The 17709-nt window shown below is 43.4% G+C and overlaps 1 protein-coding gene across 2 annotated transcripts in view; it reads right to left on the bottom strand.

Annotated features, from left to right (window-relative positions):
• Nucleotides 1-245: 245 nt before the first annotated feature.
• Nucleotides 246-17709, bottom strand: part of Map2k6 (mitogen-activated protein kinase kinase 6) — a 123312-nt gene continuing 105848 nt past the window's right edge. For both annotated transcript variants that reach the window (XM_021211822.2, XM_029546544.1), the window contains exons 10-12: nucleotides 16545-16684; nucleotides 7176-7221; nucleotides 246-1099 (exon numbers count right to left, since the gene is read on the bottom strand). In XM_021211822.2, the coding sequence (XP_021067481.1) occupies nucleotides 1022-1099; nucleotides 7176-7221; nucleotides 16545-16684 (264 nt within the window). In that variant the 3' untranslated portion in view covers nucleotides 246-1021. The remainder of the gene's footprint in view (nucleotides 1100-7175; nucleotides 7222-16544; nucleotides 16685-17709) is intronic.

Raw genomic sequence — 17709 nt, 5'->3', positions numbered from 1 at the left:
AGCCTCATTTCTCTCTGTGAGCTTCCGTATCTTCTCTCATGACTGACAGGTGTCCTTTTAACTAATATAGGTGTTCCTAGAAGCCACGTGGTAGAACTTAGTTTAATAAATGTACTCACACACACAAAAACAGACACACACACACACACACACACACAAATACATACAGAGAGAAAGAGATAGGCAAAATATAAAAAGCACATCACTTTCTGTTATTTTCATTTTCCACTAATACTATACCACAATTTGAAGAGAACCATTGTATTTTTTTTACTCTTTGAGCCATGATACAAGTGACTTTCATGTTTTCCAAAGTTGGGGGAGGGGGAGGCGGAGGAACATTAACTTTGACAATTCATTCAAAAGATGCGATGATCAGCCACGGTTGAGTTGACGGTCGGAAGCAGCAGCCATGAGAGCTGCAAGCCACGCTGTACAGGAAGAGTCCCTTTGCTGGAGATTTTTTTATAATATTCTTAAAAATGCATATTAAATAACTTCCTCTGGACCACAGACATGATTGAACTCAAAAAAATAAAAGCCCTATAAATACTGCCAAGTCAGCCCTGTCTCTGTGTCTCCCTTCTTGCATAAAATGGAATATTTCCAACCAAGCACTGAAACATAAATATTAAAATAATAAGTGGGATACGCTACAAATCTACTTTACAATCTCTTCGCTACTGTAGCACCTTGTTACCAGGGCCAATTGCATTCATTTCGTAAAGAACGCGAGAGATCTGAGAAGCTCCAGGACCCGTATGACTTGTCATTAAATATTTAATCACCTTTTCAAGTCCTAAGCCTTTGTCGTATTTCATCCATCTAGAGAGTTCAGCCTGTGCTAGAGATTTCCAAGGCCCCCTTTGGAGAGAAAAAAGAAAAACAAGGAGAGGAAACCCCTCAGAAAGGCGGGGTTCAATGACCTCAAGATGACTTTCTGTTGGCTCTGTAGTGAACTCGCTTCACCCTGTAAACCCACCAATCCACAGTAGGGTCGACCAGTTAAGTCCATGGCTTTTTAGTCCCCAAGTATCAGTTTTACAAAAGATGCCACGTCTGCTGCTTTGGATTCATGTACGGTGAAAAATGGATGTTGCTGGGAAAGAGAAGAAAAATACATGGTATTAATACTTGCATTGATAACATATAAAATTAGCAAATCAATATATCTGTTTAGTAAACGGACTAGTATCTCTCTTGAGGCAAATTGGATTTCTCAAATTCCTTCTGAAACCAAGCACACATTTCTTCATGTGCTTACCTCAAGGCTATCTCTTTGCTGCCACTCATTTTGATATGTCTAGGTTTCCAATACAAAAAAAAAAAAATCTACACTTTAAGTAACATATGCAAGTATGCTACATAATTCCATCCATACAGAAATACAAAGATTGACTAAGACCATCCCTCTACAAAATCATTTTAGACAGCTGCAATAGTGGAACGATTAAAACTTCACAGACTTAGGTTCCTCCACTTCAGGGGACAAGGAACAGGGTGGCAGAAAAAGATACCGATGTTGCTGAACAGTGAATGGACAAGGAAGGCATGCATGCCCTTGACATTGGAAAACCCAGGTTGAATTAAAACAGCTAAGGCCATTTACTAAGGCCACACCCACAGCTAAGCCTTACACTACATCAATCCTGAAGAGCTTGAGCCATTCACAGACTAATGCAGACTGCCAGACTACTGGTCAATTCAGAAAAAAAAAAAATCAGCTCAGAGATGAAAGATTGAAAAAAGGAAAAGAATCTTCTATGTGTACGGGATGGACTAAGTCAACTTAAAGAAAACTACAATGTCACATCTTAATGCTGTGTAGAGAAAAGATATCACGTGACTCAAGAGCTTCCCCCCTCCCCCAATTCCAAGCAAGTCAAATGGCCAAGTCATTTCTTCTGTGTAACAGAACAATCCTCCTATATTGCTCAGCTGGGTCATAAGTGTTGGGTTATAGAGGCTTCAATCTCCAGCTACAGAGAGACACCATTATGTCATGTTCCTCTGCTCTTTCTTCTAGTGGGACCAGAAACCAAGCAAAGAAACTCTGAAGGACAACTCCTTGGGGCACCTGCATCACACAGCCCTCCACCTCACATACCACGCCCAGGCCTCTGACTATCCAGCAGTGGCCACAGTGAATGGCTCAACATGCCTGTTCTCTCATGTAGTCATGACTCACGCTGCTTCCCTGATGAGCGGCTCTGATGAGCGGTTCTGTTCACAACCTTCACTCTGCCTACCAGTAGGTTTTCTAATTATATTTGCTTGAAACCTGACAGCAGAGGGCCAGATGAGTCAGCTCTGTGGAGAACCGAGAGCCCACCCATGCAAGTCTTAGGAAACAATGTGACGGAGGGAGGGAACAAAGGAATAAAACCCCAAAGAAAGTGGGTGGTCACTGTTGAACACTGTGACTCAGAGCACAGAAAGTTCTTCTGTTTCTGCCCATTAGTGGGCACGGGCTGAGTGCTGGCTCAGAGCCTTATGCCCAGTGTGATGTTCTAGATTCAGGGCCCTTCACTCTAAATTCCCCCATTGCCAAACACATGACACCCCTTTCTATTACTGACCACTTATGTGGCACCCTTACCAAGGCCTTGTTTTTTATCTTTTTTTTTTTTTTTAAACCACCGTACTTATTAGCTTTCCCACATCCCCTTGACATTTGGGGATCATTAAACATGCTTCAAAAGCTCTTGACTATCAAAACAGGACATGCCAAGCCTCAGATTGTCTGGATGGCTGAGTCCAGTGCCTATGGGCTCCACCTCAAAACTTATCCTGCTCTCGCTAACTCAGTACACGGAGCTCCTCCAGTCCATGAATGGATTAAATAATATGATCTGAAACTCTTAATTTACAAGTTCTTTAGATGCCTTTTAGTTTATCCTAGATTAAGAAAGTTACTGTGAGGACCGGAGGACAAGAGACAAGAGAGCAAGCAGGGGTCAATCAACGACAGGGAAGACATGACAAGCCTTGTGTGGGGCTTTGATGATGAAGAGCATTGAGAATTTGATTCTTTCTATAAATGACTAAGAATAGGAAGGACAGCAACGCAGAGGTGGGCGAATGAAGTCCCACAAACAATCACTAGGCTCCTGCCCCACCTTAACACTCCCGCTAACAAGGGCCAAGTCCTAGAGGGAGGACCCTGTACTATTTAGGAGTCCTACAGTACTGGGAAGAAGCATGGAGATTCATGGACAAGCTGCCAGGAATCAGAGGGGCAAGCCACAGTCACTAACAGGCCTCCAAAATATCCCAGGTATACACCTCAACCTCTAGGGCTGTGGGTTCAGCTTCGCTGGTTTCATACCGCCATTCCGATCTAGAACTTTCTTGGATATTTGGAGAAGACAATCACACCACTGGGAAATCATCTGAACAGCCTGGCTGCTATTTCTGGTGGCAAATATCTAAGGCAGGGGGTCATCAAACTATAATCCACACAACAAATTGAACTCCTCGGATGTGGTGGTTTGAATGAGAAATGTTCCCCCATAGGATCAGACGCTTGAATACTTGGTCCCCAGTGCGTGGCGCTGTTTGGAGAGGTTTCGGAGGTGTGGCCTTGCTGGAGGAAGTATGTCACTGGGGGCGGGATTTGAAGTTTCAAAGACTCATGCCACTCTCAGTTGTCTCTGGCTGCTTCCTGCGTATGCTTCAAGATATGAGTCTTTAGCTTTCCACTCCTGCCACCTTGTCTTGGCTCCACCGTCAAAGGTTCTAACCTTCTGGAAATATAGGCCCAAGCAAATCCTTCTTTCTCTAGGCTGACTTAGTTGTAGTGTGTTATCACTAAAATAGAAAAGTTACTAATACAGCGTCTGATTTTTAAATAACGTTTTATTGGAACACAGCCACATGCTCTTTTTGCTTTACTATGCTGAACATGGCTACTTTCAGCTTAGTTCATTTTTTTTAACAGCAACTACATGGCTCATTAACCTAAAATTCTATCTAGTTCTTTACCAAAAAAAAAAAAGTGTTAGTTAATATCTGCTGTGGGAAAAAAAAATGCTACAAAACAGATGTTTGAGATGAGCCAATAAGATAGGGCTTGAGGCACATATAGCCCCCCATCTGAATTAGGGTGAAAATTATTGGAGATTCTGTAAGAAGTATATATCTGGGTTGGAGCCTTGATAATAATATTCCTTTATTTGGAAAAATAATCGCTTTTTTTTTTCCCTCTTCCTACCTCTTCACAAATTCCTAAATGTGAAACAATAGCCCTTCCAGCACATGTTGCCCAGTGCTGAAGTCAGGGAGTTCCGACTCAGAATTTCCATTTCAAAACCTCAATTCCACAGGAAAGCAGGGAATAGTTACGGTCTTAAAAGGCACGTCCATTTCCAGTACCACAAAGACTAACGCCATAGAAGGGGAGGGCTGCCCACACAATCTTACATTAATCGACGTGCCAGTCACCCCAATTCAGTGTTTGTTAGATTGTGTCAGGAAGGCAGACGTCAACACCGATGCCAATGTATAGGAAACATTTTTTTTTCCTCAACTGTTTTCTGATGAATGTTTTGATAAGAGGCCACTTAGATTGACAAGAAAAAAAGAAAAAAAGAGGAGGTTCGGCACTGTAAATACCTGAACTACAGAGAAAATGTTCTTGCATTAGAAATTAGTTATAAAACAGAGACTTCAGGATTCCAAGTTCCAAAAGATCCTACAGGAATCACTCCCTGTCTATCACACCTTATGTGACATTATCTGTTAAGTGTCCATGCATACCACAAATGGGGAGTCGGGCCTGGAAAGGCCTCCAGTTGGTCACTTCTAAAAAAATAATAATTCAAGAAGAGATCTTCAACTCAAGCAGGTAGATATATCCTCAAAGACCAACCATCTGTTTGGGTTTTCTTTTTAATATTTATTTTATATCTATGAGTACACTGTCGCTGTCTTCAGACACACCAGAAGAGGGCATGAGATCCCATTACAGATGGTTGTGAGTCACCATGTGGTTGCTGGGAATTGAACTCAGAACCTCTGGAAGAGCAGTCAGTGCTCTTAACCACTGAACAACCATCCCTCCAACCCCCAACACATTTGTTTTCATATAGGTGCTGAGTGGTGAATACTAGACACTGCTGTTTTAAATGGGGATGATGGAAGCTCAAGGAGATGACCTGGCTCCAATTTTTCTAACCAGAGAATGGCTCCTAGTTAAAGAAATCAAAGCCTAGCCACAGAACTCAAACAACACATGGCTGAGATGTCCACATATGTCATCTTTTGATAACTCTTTTGTTGTTGGGTTTTTGATTGTTTGTTTGTTTGTTTGTTTTGAGACAGGGTTTCTCTGTGTAGCCCTGGCTGTCCTGGAACTCTGTAGACTAAGCTTGCCTTGAACTGAGAAATCTGCCTGCCTCTATCTCCCAAGTGCTGGGATTAAAGGCAGGTGCCACCACTGCCCAGTTCCGATAACTCTTTTTTAACACTTTATTTTTAATTATGTATATATGTGTATGGGGAGGTGGACTATTTATGTACCCACAGAGGCCTGAAGCAGACATCAAAATCTCTGGAGCTGGAGCTACAGGGCCCAACATGAGTGCTAGGAACTGAATTTAGGTTCAGGTCCTCTACAGTAAATGCTGTTAACCAGTAAGCTATCTCTCCAGCCTCTCCTCTATAACTTTTATGAATATTTCCAAACAGTTTTTGCTCTGTATCTCAGCTACCCCAGAACACCACTCAATAAGAGATGCCAGGAGTCTGCACTTCTGTGATGCACTCGGTTGATCCACACAGTGAGGCTGTGGGTAGGACGGAAGAAAGCACTCTGTGACTGCTGCTAGCAGGTCCACTAACAAGGATCTCAGATTTTGCTCTCCCTCTCTTGGGATTGAACATCATAATTCTCCTGTGGAGGTTAACTTTAACGGTCAACTTGGTACAATCCAAAACCATCTGGGAAGAGAGTCTCAGTGAGGGATTATCTACACTGGGTTGGCCTGTGGGCATGCCTGTGGGAGACTGTCTAAACTGAGTTCATTAGTGTAAGAAGGTCCAGCCCACTGTGGGTAGCACCATTCCCTAGGTAGAGGGTCCTAACCTGTTTTAGGAGTGGTGAAGTAGAGCTAAACGCAAGCAAGCAAGCTAACATGTATTTCTTTCTTTCTGCTCTGACTCCCTGGCAGTGATAGAACAACCTAAAACTAAACTAAACCCTATGAACTAAAATAACCCCTTTCTCTCCTAAATTTCCCTTTGTCAGGATAGTTTTTTGCAGCAACTGAAACGAAACTAGAACATCTCCTTCCCACTGTTAAAATTATAACCTTGATCATTAAGATAAATCTGAGGGATAGGCAGTAAACACACATTCACATACAGTCTGAATTATTTCTCTTCAAAATGCCTTTGTACCACATTCTACCTCTGTTTAGGTAGAGGCACTATTATAAAGCAACAGTGTTGGGTTTTGAGCTCGTCATGTTACTGATAGGAAAAACAATAAGTTCAGGACCAGGTGCTTTCCTCCCATCAAAGGACTTACGAAACGAAGACCAAGAAGTAGAGAGAAGGGCAATCACTTAATCCATCCAAGATTTGTTACAAAATAATGGATGGACCACATGGCTTATAAGCTTATCCCATTGAGGTCTCTGAGCTCATATCTAGCACATTTATAGTGGGAATCTTCCAGATTTGAAAACATCAACTTCCTGGATATAAACTTCCAGGTTTACCAACATAGCAACCATCACTGGGAACGATGGCCTATTCTGAGCTTGCATCAAAAACAAACAAACAAAAAAGCATGAACAGGACCAGCAAGATGGCGCAGGAAATAAAAGTTCTTCCTGCCAAGTCTGAGGACTTGAGTTCAATCCCCAGGACCCACATGGCAGAAGGGGGGAAGTGACTCCAGCCAGATGTCCTCTGATCTCTACATGTGCACTGTGATACATGTGTACCCACAAATATACAAATACATGCACAGAAAATAAGTAACAAAATATTTACTAAAGGATAAACACCAGTGAAAAAGGGCCCTTAACTCTGTCTTGTGTCCAGTTCCTGGGAATCAACCATATCTCAATGAACCAACTCCTCCCTAAATATTTATTTACGCATCATCTTAGTCATGGCTACATCACTAGCTGTTATCTGCTAACACACATCAAAGTGTTCACACTCACCATAAGCTCTGGGTATGTGGGCCGTTCTTTGGAATTTTTCTTCAAGCTTAAAAAAAAAAAAAAAGAAAGAAAGAAGAGCATTAAAAATCTAGAAGACATTTGTATTTCACTGTTAAGATTTTAGAACCAATGTAAAACCCTAATTTTTTTTTTTAATGCCCAAAAACCAGGTCTCCTATACTAGCTTCTATTATAAATGTGAACTCTTCATGTTGGGCTTGCTTTAATATGAATAAGTATGTATATGTGTAGAGTGTGTGTGTGTGTGTGTGTGTGTGTGTGTATTTTCCTTTAATACATCATGGATGCCATTTAGTCTAATTTTCCTACCTATAACGACCGCATCTCAAAACCTATCGGAACTTTCTTTCAAGGTGGCTTTTTATACCACCTCCTGGAAAAGAAGTCGGCCAACGTTTCTTACAGGACACTAAGCGATCCTCACTGCCTCTAACTGCACGCTCCTCCCCTGTTTGTGGTTCCCTCTCATATAAAACTTGCTTTCCTCCGTTCCTCCCCAAACCTGCCTGAGACAGAAGCCACAACCCTATATTTTACTAAGGAGGTGCTTCTTGTTCACTGTCTTGGTGGATAAGAAAGGAAAGCAAATTAGCAATGATTCTTAGAAATATTTCTGTGGTCACGCACTGCTGTCTAGTGGTCATTCTGTTCTCTGAATATTCCAACATTTTATAGCATTTGATACCAGAGACAGTCCTCATAAAACTGCAACGTGAAAGAGACCAACTCATCACCCCTGTCCTCTTCCCACCCCTGGGTCTAAAATGGAAACAAGAAAAGAGACGGTTGATTTGATGCTAGAGTTCCAGCCGTGAATGGGGAGAGAGTTGTCTCTGAACTCCGAGAACCACATATGACAGCATATTGAGTTCCTGAGATTTGTGCGGATGGGTCCTTTTGAGCAAGTGAGATCCTGAGCATCTGACATGAGCTCTGCGACACCCACAGACGCGAACCCCCACGAGGGGGTGACAAGTACAAAACCGTGGGAGAATGACGTCACTGGGAGATGTTGAACTATATAGGCTTAGAGGCAAAATGAAATTCTCTTTAAAAAATTAAAAGGAGGGGGAAGCTTTTGAACCAAAACAAACCAAAAAGCAGCCTGCCAGTTCATTCCAGGCAATGCTGTGGGTAGAAGCCAGGGAACCTGAGACAGGCTACAGGCAGAGGTGAGGACAGAAGTGTCAACCTGGAACTGAGGGCAGACCTAGGACCTAGTGGCCTCGGGGATCAGACCACCTATGAGAGAAAGTTCATCGCAACTGGGGATAAAAATGAAAGTGCATTAGAAAGGACAATCATCAACTGTCAGCATGGGGCTGGTATGAGAATGTGTACCTGGTGAAATGAATGAGCTCTTAACCCCCTGGTGGCCTTGCATATCCCTGTACCCTGAGAGACCATGTTGGTGGTTCCCAATGGTAGCTACTCTGTACCTCCATCCCATAGGACGTTTCCCAATGGTAGGTACTCTGTACCTCCATCCCATAGGATGTTTCTCAACGTCTGGAGGCATCTTTGGTTGTCACAACTAGTTGGCAGTATCTGATGGTGGCAGAGGATGTTGCTAAGCATCCTTCAATGTTCAAGCCTGCCTTCCACAAAAAGGCAGTCCAGTTGGAAATGCCACTGGTGCACACACCAAGAGGTCAAGAATACTTGGACTGTGGGTAATTGGCTGACCCTCTTAAAAAAAAAAAAAAAAAAAAAACCCACATGCTATACCCTTCTCCCAATTGGAATGCAGTTGTAAGAACCACCTCCAGCTGGTTTACATGACATTTGTTTATATTCTCACCATGACTACCTCATGCCTCCTAGCTCTATCTTCTGTCTCCCCAGAAACAAAAGGTTGTCTAAATTCAAGGATTAATTCATCTGAGAAATAAGTGCAGAAGAAATAGCCTCTGGGGACACTGTTGCCTCACTTATAGATCCTAGATTTTTTTTTTTAAGTATACAGAAGCCTCAAATATCCAGCTATTATTCCAAGCAAATCTAAACCCAGAATTCTCCTCCACTGGTTAAACAATTTAACTTCTTAGGTCAATAAAATAACACAAATACAACATTAAAACTACACTTACTATTCAAGGGATTAAATAGGATATCTGAGGGGCCAGCAAGATGGTTCAGCCGGTAACAGTCACTTGCTGCCAAGCCTAGAAAACTGAGTTTGATTCCTGGAGCTCACACAGTAGGAGAGAACAGACCCCTGTAAGTGACCCTCCGACATCCATGAGTGCACCACGGTATCAACCAATGACCCCCAAGACAGCACTGATGTTTGGCCCCTGTTTACTGTATAATAGAAGGATTCTTTCTTCCTGGCTGGCTAAAGGCTGTAAAGATTCATTGTGGCACTGCAGAGAGAATCCTAGACCTTGCACAGATTAGGCAAGCATTCTGTGGCCAAGCTACATCCTCAGCCCCTGCCTGGGCTTTCAAGTTTTAAGTAAAAGCAACCATGGGACAGAAAAAAATTTTCCCCCAGAATAGTTTGCAAAACTTCCTCTCTGCTTTGATCCATTTAAAAAAAAAAATTCGGGAAAAATCACTTTTAGTTGACCAAGCACAAAGTACTTAAGTTCCATCAGACCTCAGAGGCTGTTGCTCAACTGCCCAATAAGCTACCTCTTGACTGACAGCCATTAATCAGAGGGAAAGTTTACCCCCCCCCCGACTATAGAATTCTAACGAAAACAACGTCATTCAGAGCGGCCAGCCATGCTAATGATGCCTGTAATTCTAGCACTCAGGAGGCTGAAGCAGAAGGGTTACAGTATCAAGGCCAGCCTGGGCTACAGAGAGGCTTTTAGGACAGCCTAGTGTATACAGTAAAACCTTATTGAAAAATAAAGGAATAACAGGGTGCGGGGAGCAAGAGGGAGGAGACGAGGGAGGTGGAGAAGGAGGGAGGGAGGTGGAGAGGGAGAAGGTGAGGAGGGAGGAAGGGAGAAAGGAAAGAAAGAAAGCAAAGACTATTTGTTGAATTAGTATAATGGATATAGTCTCCACATTTTAAATCAAAAACATGTCAAAAGAAGCACTAAGAATAGTAAAATACCCAAGATAAAGTTGGGGTGGAAGCAAATTTTCCATGTTTAGTAGAAAATGTTTGAAACTCAATATAAAATAACAACCTTGGAGTTCAAAGGTACACCACTTTCCTCTTGGATGGAAGTCTGGCTTTTGAATGTCCAAGTGGCTTGTCATTTTCAAGTGTGCAATTAGCTAACTTCTCTAATTCCTCTTCCAGATGCCACAACACAGGCTCCTGACCATGGCTGACACTACAAACCCAATCCACGCTGTCTTGAGAATTGCCAGCTTGCAGTTCATGCTGACCAGGAGCTCTCTGCCTATTTGAGCTCCCTCCCAACCCCCACCCCCTGATCATTTCCAAGAAGGGCTATTTGGTACGGTCCACAGAATAAAAACACGGTGAGCCTCCAAAGCCATACATTTGTCAAAAGATAAATAAATACCTACTGCCTCTTTTACTTTCCTGTTCTGAACAAACAGACTGTGCTTAATCGACTGTTTGATTTTAGCTACTCTGAGTCAGACAGTATTGACATCCGGATGGGCCTCCAACACACTTGGGTATGGCACCAGGCTAGCTGGCTGGGCACTGAGACTCCAAAGTAGGCCTGGAAGAAATGCAAGCAAAGTCTAACTATTCTATCAGCGGGCAGCGTATTCTAGTGACTCTCCTGTGCCGACCCGAGTGAAAAGGTTAGAGAGAAAACTACTGGGCCAGAGAACAGGCTCAGGACATAAAGTGCTCACCCCATAAGCATGAAGACCCAAAGTTGACCCCCCCCCCCAAAACCCACATAAAAAGTCAAGAGCAGCAACACACTCTTCTAATCTTAGCTCCGGGGAGGTAGGGATAGAAAGATCCTTGGGCTTCATGACCCGGCTGCCTAATTGAATAAAAGACCCTGCCTCAAATCATGAGGTGGTCATACTCAAGAAACGATGCCTGAGGTCGACCTTGGCTCCCCTCACATGCACACACACCATCTATATATCACAAGACCATATACAGAATGTGTGTAGGAACACCTATATATACTCAAACACACGTACAATATATATACATTATACAATATGTATACATTTTATATATATATATATATATATATATATATATATATATATATATATATATAGTGTATTCCATATAGATAGATATGTGTGTGTTTATGATCTATCTGCTAAGATCTTATTTTTAAAAAGGAAATCATATTAAGCCTTCTACAAGACTAGACTGTAAGAACTTTCAATTACAAACATGCAAAAACAAGGCCTTTTTGGTCATGTGGTGGCTTGAGAGATGTACACACACACACACANACACACACACACACACACACACACCATAGTCTCACACGTTTAAATAGTTGGGCTGTACTTGGTGGCACTGTTTGGGATGGTTTAGAAGGTGTGGCCTTGCTGGAGGAAGTATGTCACAGGGAATGGCTTCAAGGACTTAGAATCTCACCCTACTCCCTGCTCACTCTCTCGGCTTCCTGGTTGAGATTCGAGACGTGAGCCCTTGGCTTTTTTGCTCCAGCTCCCAAGTCTGCTGCCTGCTGCTTGCTCTGCCTCCATGATGAGAGACTTATCCCACCATGAACTCAAAACCATGAACTCTTTCTTCCATATGTAACAGTTCCATATGTAACATGTAACTATTGCAGGTCAGTACCGCCCACCTTTAAAGTACAGAAGTTCTTTAAAAATCGCAATGATAAAAACATAGACCGGGGAAAAGGAGCAGCCTTCAGCTGTGCTGTTTTTAAATAAATACATAAAGGAGGTATTTTTAAATTACTATTTCTTTGTTTCGCTCTGAAATACTTCAAGATATCGACATAGGCAAAAGACTCCAAAACCACAGAAAATAATCCCAAGAATTGATGAGTGGGATTACATGAAATTTAAAAGTTTCCATGCAACAAAATAAATCATTATCAGAGTGAAAAGGGCAGCCAGCAGGAGGAAATCTTTGCCATCTATACACTGGACAAGGATTCACTTTCTCTACTACATACTGGTACATTTTAAATGCCCAGAAAAATAAATCTTCCAACCGGTAAACGCGCTAAGGGACCAAATAGATAATTCTCAAAAGAAGAAACGTGAATGGCCAATAAACACTCAGAAAGTTCTCAGCCTGCTTAGCTATCCCAGAACGCCAGAGTAGCAGTACTTTGAGATTCCATCTCATCTCAGCTTGGTGCCTCTCACCCCTAGAAGGGACAGAAAGAAGGTACAAGCCAGAGGTCCGCAGAGTGTCGTGAGGTGCTGGGTTCTGCACATAGCATGGCTTTTTCACACACCCACGTATAGCAGCAAGAAGACCTGAGGAACAAGACATTCCAGTGTGGATGTGGAGACCCCACCGCTCGTGGGGGGAATCGGTGTAGTTAGTGGCTGTGAAGAGGGGGGAGTCACTCTTGTTTGAGGACCAATGGCACTAACTGGACTTAGGGGATTATAATAAACATTTTTTTTAAAGAATGTGAAGTTGAGAGGAAGAAAACGTGGAACAGTAAGAGAAGCGGGAGTGGGGTAGTGGTAAACAGATGAAAATACACAGTACATACATGTGTGGAAACTCCAAACAATAAGCTGTTTAATAAAAAGAAAGCAAACTCTGGCGAGGGTGTGAGAGAGAAGGGGCTTTAGCCAATGCTGCTGGAGATGGGAACTTGGGCAGCTACTTTGGAAATCCATATGGAAGTTCTGAAGAAAAAAAAAAACAAAAACCGCAAACTAGAATTCCTATAGGACCCAGCTCTCCGGCCACCACTGCCACCATCTCTCTCCCCAGGCATATACTGAAGGAACCCTGAGCCCATCACAAAGAGTTGACGAATGAACATATTCTGGTACTAGTTATAACTAAAAGGTACAATAGATAGCCCAGAGGTCCATTACCCCTGTGGATGGAAAAAGGAAGTGTGTGTGAGTGTGTGTGTGCGTGTGTGTGTGTGTGTGTGTGTGTGTGTGTGTGTGTGTAGGTGTAAGTATATGTGTTTGTATGCATATATAGGACTGCATGTATGTATGTAGGTATGTGTGTTTTTATGTATGTGTAGGACTGTGTGTATAGGTGTATGTGTTTGTATGAATATGTAAGATTGTGTATGTATAGGTGTATGTGTTTGTATGCACATGTAGGAGTGGGGGGTGACATATGTGTGTCTCAAGTTTGATGGCTATTCTAGGTTGTCAATTTGACTTTATCTGGAATTAACTAAAACCCAGGGGGCTGGTTACTATTATAAGGATTTTTTTTCTTTTTTTTTTTTTCTTAATTAAATCATTTGAAGTGGGAAACCCCACTTATACTCCAGACTGAGGTGAGAAGATAGACCTTGAATCCAGATCTTTTGAGGTGGGATGATCCACCTGTAATCAGGGCACGCCTTCTGGTGGCAGCCCATGTAAAGGACATGGAAGAAGGAAGCTGGCTCCCCTTGCCTGCTTGCTCCCGCTCTCAGAATCTCTCTTTTTTCTCTCTCTCATATGTGTGTGTGTGTGTGCGTGCATGTATGTGTGTATATGTATATACATATATATGTATATATGTGTGTATGTGTCTATATGTATATATGAATGTATATTTATTCTTACTACTTCTGTTTCTGTAGAGAACCCTGACTATTCAATAAGGAGATATATATATAGAGAGAGAGAGAGAACTGAGAAAATGAATCAGTTCTGTTCATCTAAAGAACCCTGACTAATACAGTAGGGTGTGTGTGTGTGTGCGTGTGTGTGTGTGTGTGTGTGTGTGTGTGTATGTAGGTATAAGTGTGTGTAGGTATGTGTTGGGGGGCTGTCATGATGTAAAACTGGACCATGAAAGGAGAAGCATCTAATGGGGAGGGAGGAAGGAGGGCACATGACATGGAAGCAAGAGAGATGCTCCAGTGGGAAGCAAAGAGATCAATAGGGGTAGGTGGGGTAGGAGAGGGCAGAAGGGAGCTGGGCAAGGAAACACTAAGAACAAGGTATGTGTGAGAACGCTCCAACAAAACCAAGTACTCCATGTGTTAAAGACTGTGAAGAAGGAAGAAACAGATCAACATCTCTTTCATCTCAGAATTCGTGAGGAGTAAGAGCTCACATTTCCCTTCCTTCCTCCAACGCTCCATTTGCTCTGATGCTTCTGAAGAAAAAGAGAAAGAAAAAAGAAAAACACTAAGTACCTAGCACTCCAGGCTCGAGTTAGCTGGGCACCAAGATGATGCCTTTCTCGAGTACCCCCTGGGCCTTGCAGAGGGCCTTGTCTCTGTGTCTGGCGCCCGTGTGTATTCCCAACTGATGCTTCATTGTACAGTGCATGAGACTTCTCCGCTGCCATCTGTTACACTTCAGATTGTAACTGACAATGAAACAAACCCAACCAAGACCCCCTAGTCTGTAGCACTTCTAGGCTGTACCCCTTCTGAAATCCACAGTCTGCTTTCTCTGCTTGTCACAAAGATCTAGGGCCACCGAGAAAGGTCAGGAAGACCATAGCCTGACTGAGTTGGATCCATTTAATGATAACACTTGAAAAGAAAAGATTTTTCCATGAAAATACACCAGCAGGAGAGCCACATGATTAGGAAATAGAAACCAGTAAGAGCTGGAGACAAAAAGTAGGCTTCCTTCAGGGATAAGCGCTTTGTTCAAAGTGTTCCTTCAACACCATCAAGCTTGGTTCTAAACTGTCAGATATATATAGAGAGAGATAACTCTCATCTCTCTCTCTCTCTCTCTCTCTCTCTCTCTCTCTCTCTCTCTCTCTCTCTCTCACCAGTCCAGGAGCCTTAAGCAACCGAGCATTGCCCTGTGTCATCACGGTCCCCAGTAAAAGCTGTATTTGAAACACCACTTCCAAACGAGCAAGGAGACCAAAGGTGTGTTGCTTCGGTATCCTCTGTACCTTGGGGGGGGGGGGGGCGGGCTTCCCAGGTCTAGGTCAATCCACTTAGCGAGTATGAGCGGGAATGGCTCCCTCCACGAGACACAGCTGGGACCAGAGCCAGCTCTGGACCCACCCACTCGCTCGCAGTTTCCATCTGCTTTTACAGAATAGCTGTCTAAACTAACTGGGTTCCACTTCGGGCTGCACTCTTGACATCCACCTCCCAGCTGCATCCGCGGCTGCCGCTACTGTCCCGTGACGACGCTAAGCAACGTGGCCATGGTGCAGACAGAAATCACGTGAGTACCTGGAAGCTACTGTGTCCTCTTTTATCCTCCCTGACTACACTAGTCATTTCCTTCTCTCTGCGTGCTCCAGCCCTCTTTGGATTAGCCTTCAAACCCCACCACCACCACCACACGGCAGTCCCTATTATGCCTACCGCGACAAGTCCATCCACAGATAATATGGTTTCCGCAGAAGGCAAAGTTCTGCAGGACTTGGAAGCATCCGGGAAACATCCTCAAATGTCCCACAATCTTCTCAGTCCCAGTGAATCTTGACATCTATCCCCCACCACTAGCTTTCCAGTAGGCCTTGCTAAACTTTGTCTCTACGCTGTAGTTAATATCCAACTCCTTACAGCTGCTACTGGAATAAAATACCCTGATAGAACATGACTTAAAAAGAGACATGGTTTATCTCGGCTCACAATTCTAGGTTACAGTCCAGCACGGCAGGAAGTCGTGGCAGCGAGAACTTAAACCTTGCTCATTCAGGTCTAGAGTGGAGAGAAACGAACGCATGCGCGCTTCGAGTACATAACTCCATTTCTCCCTCCTACAGTCCCCGGGAGCCAAACCCAGGGAATGGCACCATTTCTCAGGCTAGAGCCTTGCACATCAATTAACATAATCAAAGCAATCCCCCACAGACTGCCCACAGGCCAACCGGTTCTAAACAACAGAGACTCCAGATTGTGTGAAGGTGGAAGTTAAACTAACTGACCATCACAAGGTCCTGGAGAGGTCTTTCTTGCTTTGGTGACACAATCCTTCCGATGGGAATACCTCTCCTTCCTGATTCACCTTAGCTAGGGAAATGCCTCTCATGGCCTCCGCTCAGGATTTATTTCCTCCAAAAATAATCCCATCTGAATTTGTATCCTCCAAATACTTATGTATATCACTCTACCCAATCATCATAACACTTCCAAATAAATATTGGCTTGAGTGAGTTTCTGTACTGGCCTTGGAACTGGGAGTAGAGGCCAGGGCTATGTTCTGCAGCACAGAGGACAGGCTCCGTGGATGCTTCCGGGATGAGCGTATGTGGTGGATCAGACCCCACTGGGGAGAGTCATGAGTGCGACTCGTCTTTGGCATAGATCTGTGGGTGCAGGGTTCTCTTACCACTGTGAGGTAAAGTCAACAAAGTCCGCAGAGAACTTGTCTGCTGGGAGCTGAGGAGAGGGCTCTTCGACCACCTGTTTTAGCTGCTGGAAGGGCGTTCCCCATGAATCATAGGGAAACCGAAGGATGGCCAGCTCGATCTAAACGGAGGGAAGGGAGGGCAACATTTTAAGAAATGCTCATTAGCTGGGCGGTGGTGGCACACGCCTTTAATCCCAGCACTTGGGAGGCAGAGACAGGCGGATTTCTGAGTTCGAGGCCAGCCTGGTCTACAGAGTGAGTTCCCGGACAGCCAGGGCTATACAGAGAAACCCAGTCTCAAAAAAAAAAAAAAAAATGCTCATTAGGAAGCTGCTGTGTTTCTTTTTCAGAAGACTAGAGGTGAAGTTCAAGTATAATTAGGGAAGGAAAGCAAGCTAATAACTCATTCTCGCAAAATCTTGGCGTTGGCTGCTTTTTAAAATATTGTCTTCCCAGTGACGGATATTTAAACTACCTAAATAAATGAATTCCTTGATAACACCTGGACCTATTTCATAAAAACTTATCAGCCAAGAGCATTAAAGTTCAACACAGGAAACAACCAGTTTTTCAAATATCTGGCCAGACTAGGAAAGCTTAAAGACTTTGGCAGCACTGTGCCTCTGCTGCCACCTACAGGACTCTTGGTGAAATGAAAAATTAAAAAAAAAAAAAAAAAGTTACCCAGGACCAAATGACTGATCTTTTTTTGGACTTGAGTGAAGGCCACTCTTCTGTTACAGAATCACATGTTTTCTGGGCAGGGACATGGAATAACTCACTGGATATAATCAGCTGCTGGTCCTGGGTAGTAGCCAGGACCACTGTGGGTAATTCCAAACCTCAGCGATAAGCTAAAAAACGTACAGCCACAGAGGTTTACAGATAAGGGACTGGCTGTGTGGCCATAGGACCGTGTTTGAGAAAGTACACTATGCATTATCGTGTTCCGAGGGTAGATCTAACATCAACATCCAAGACTTCCACCATGAAAATGGTCAGTGCCGAGCTTGGAAGATTGCCCAGTTGGCAGAGTACTTGCATAGTAGCCATGAATCCAGGGGTCGATCATATTGAACTAAGCATGATGGGGCATGCCTGCAATCCCAGGACTTTGGGAGTGGAGAGAGGAGGATCAGAAGTT

This window comes from Mus pahari, chromosome 14 (assembly GCF_900095145.1).
Source record: "Mus pahari chromosome 14, PAHARI_EIJ_v1.1, whole genome shotgun sequence".
In the NCBI taxonomy this organism is placed as follows: Eukaryota; Metazoa; Chordata; class Mammalia; order Rodentia; family Muridae; genus Mus; species Mus pahari.
The sequence above is the reverse complement of the archived record's forward strand: the minus strand, read 5'-3'. Positions and strand labels throughout refer to the sequence as shown.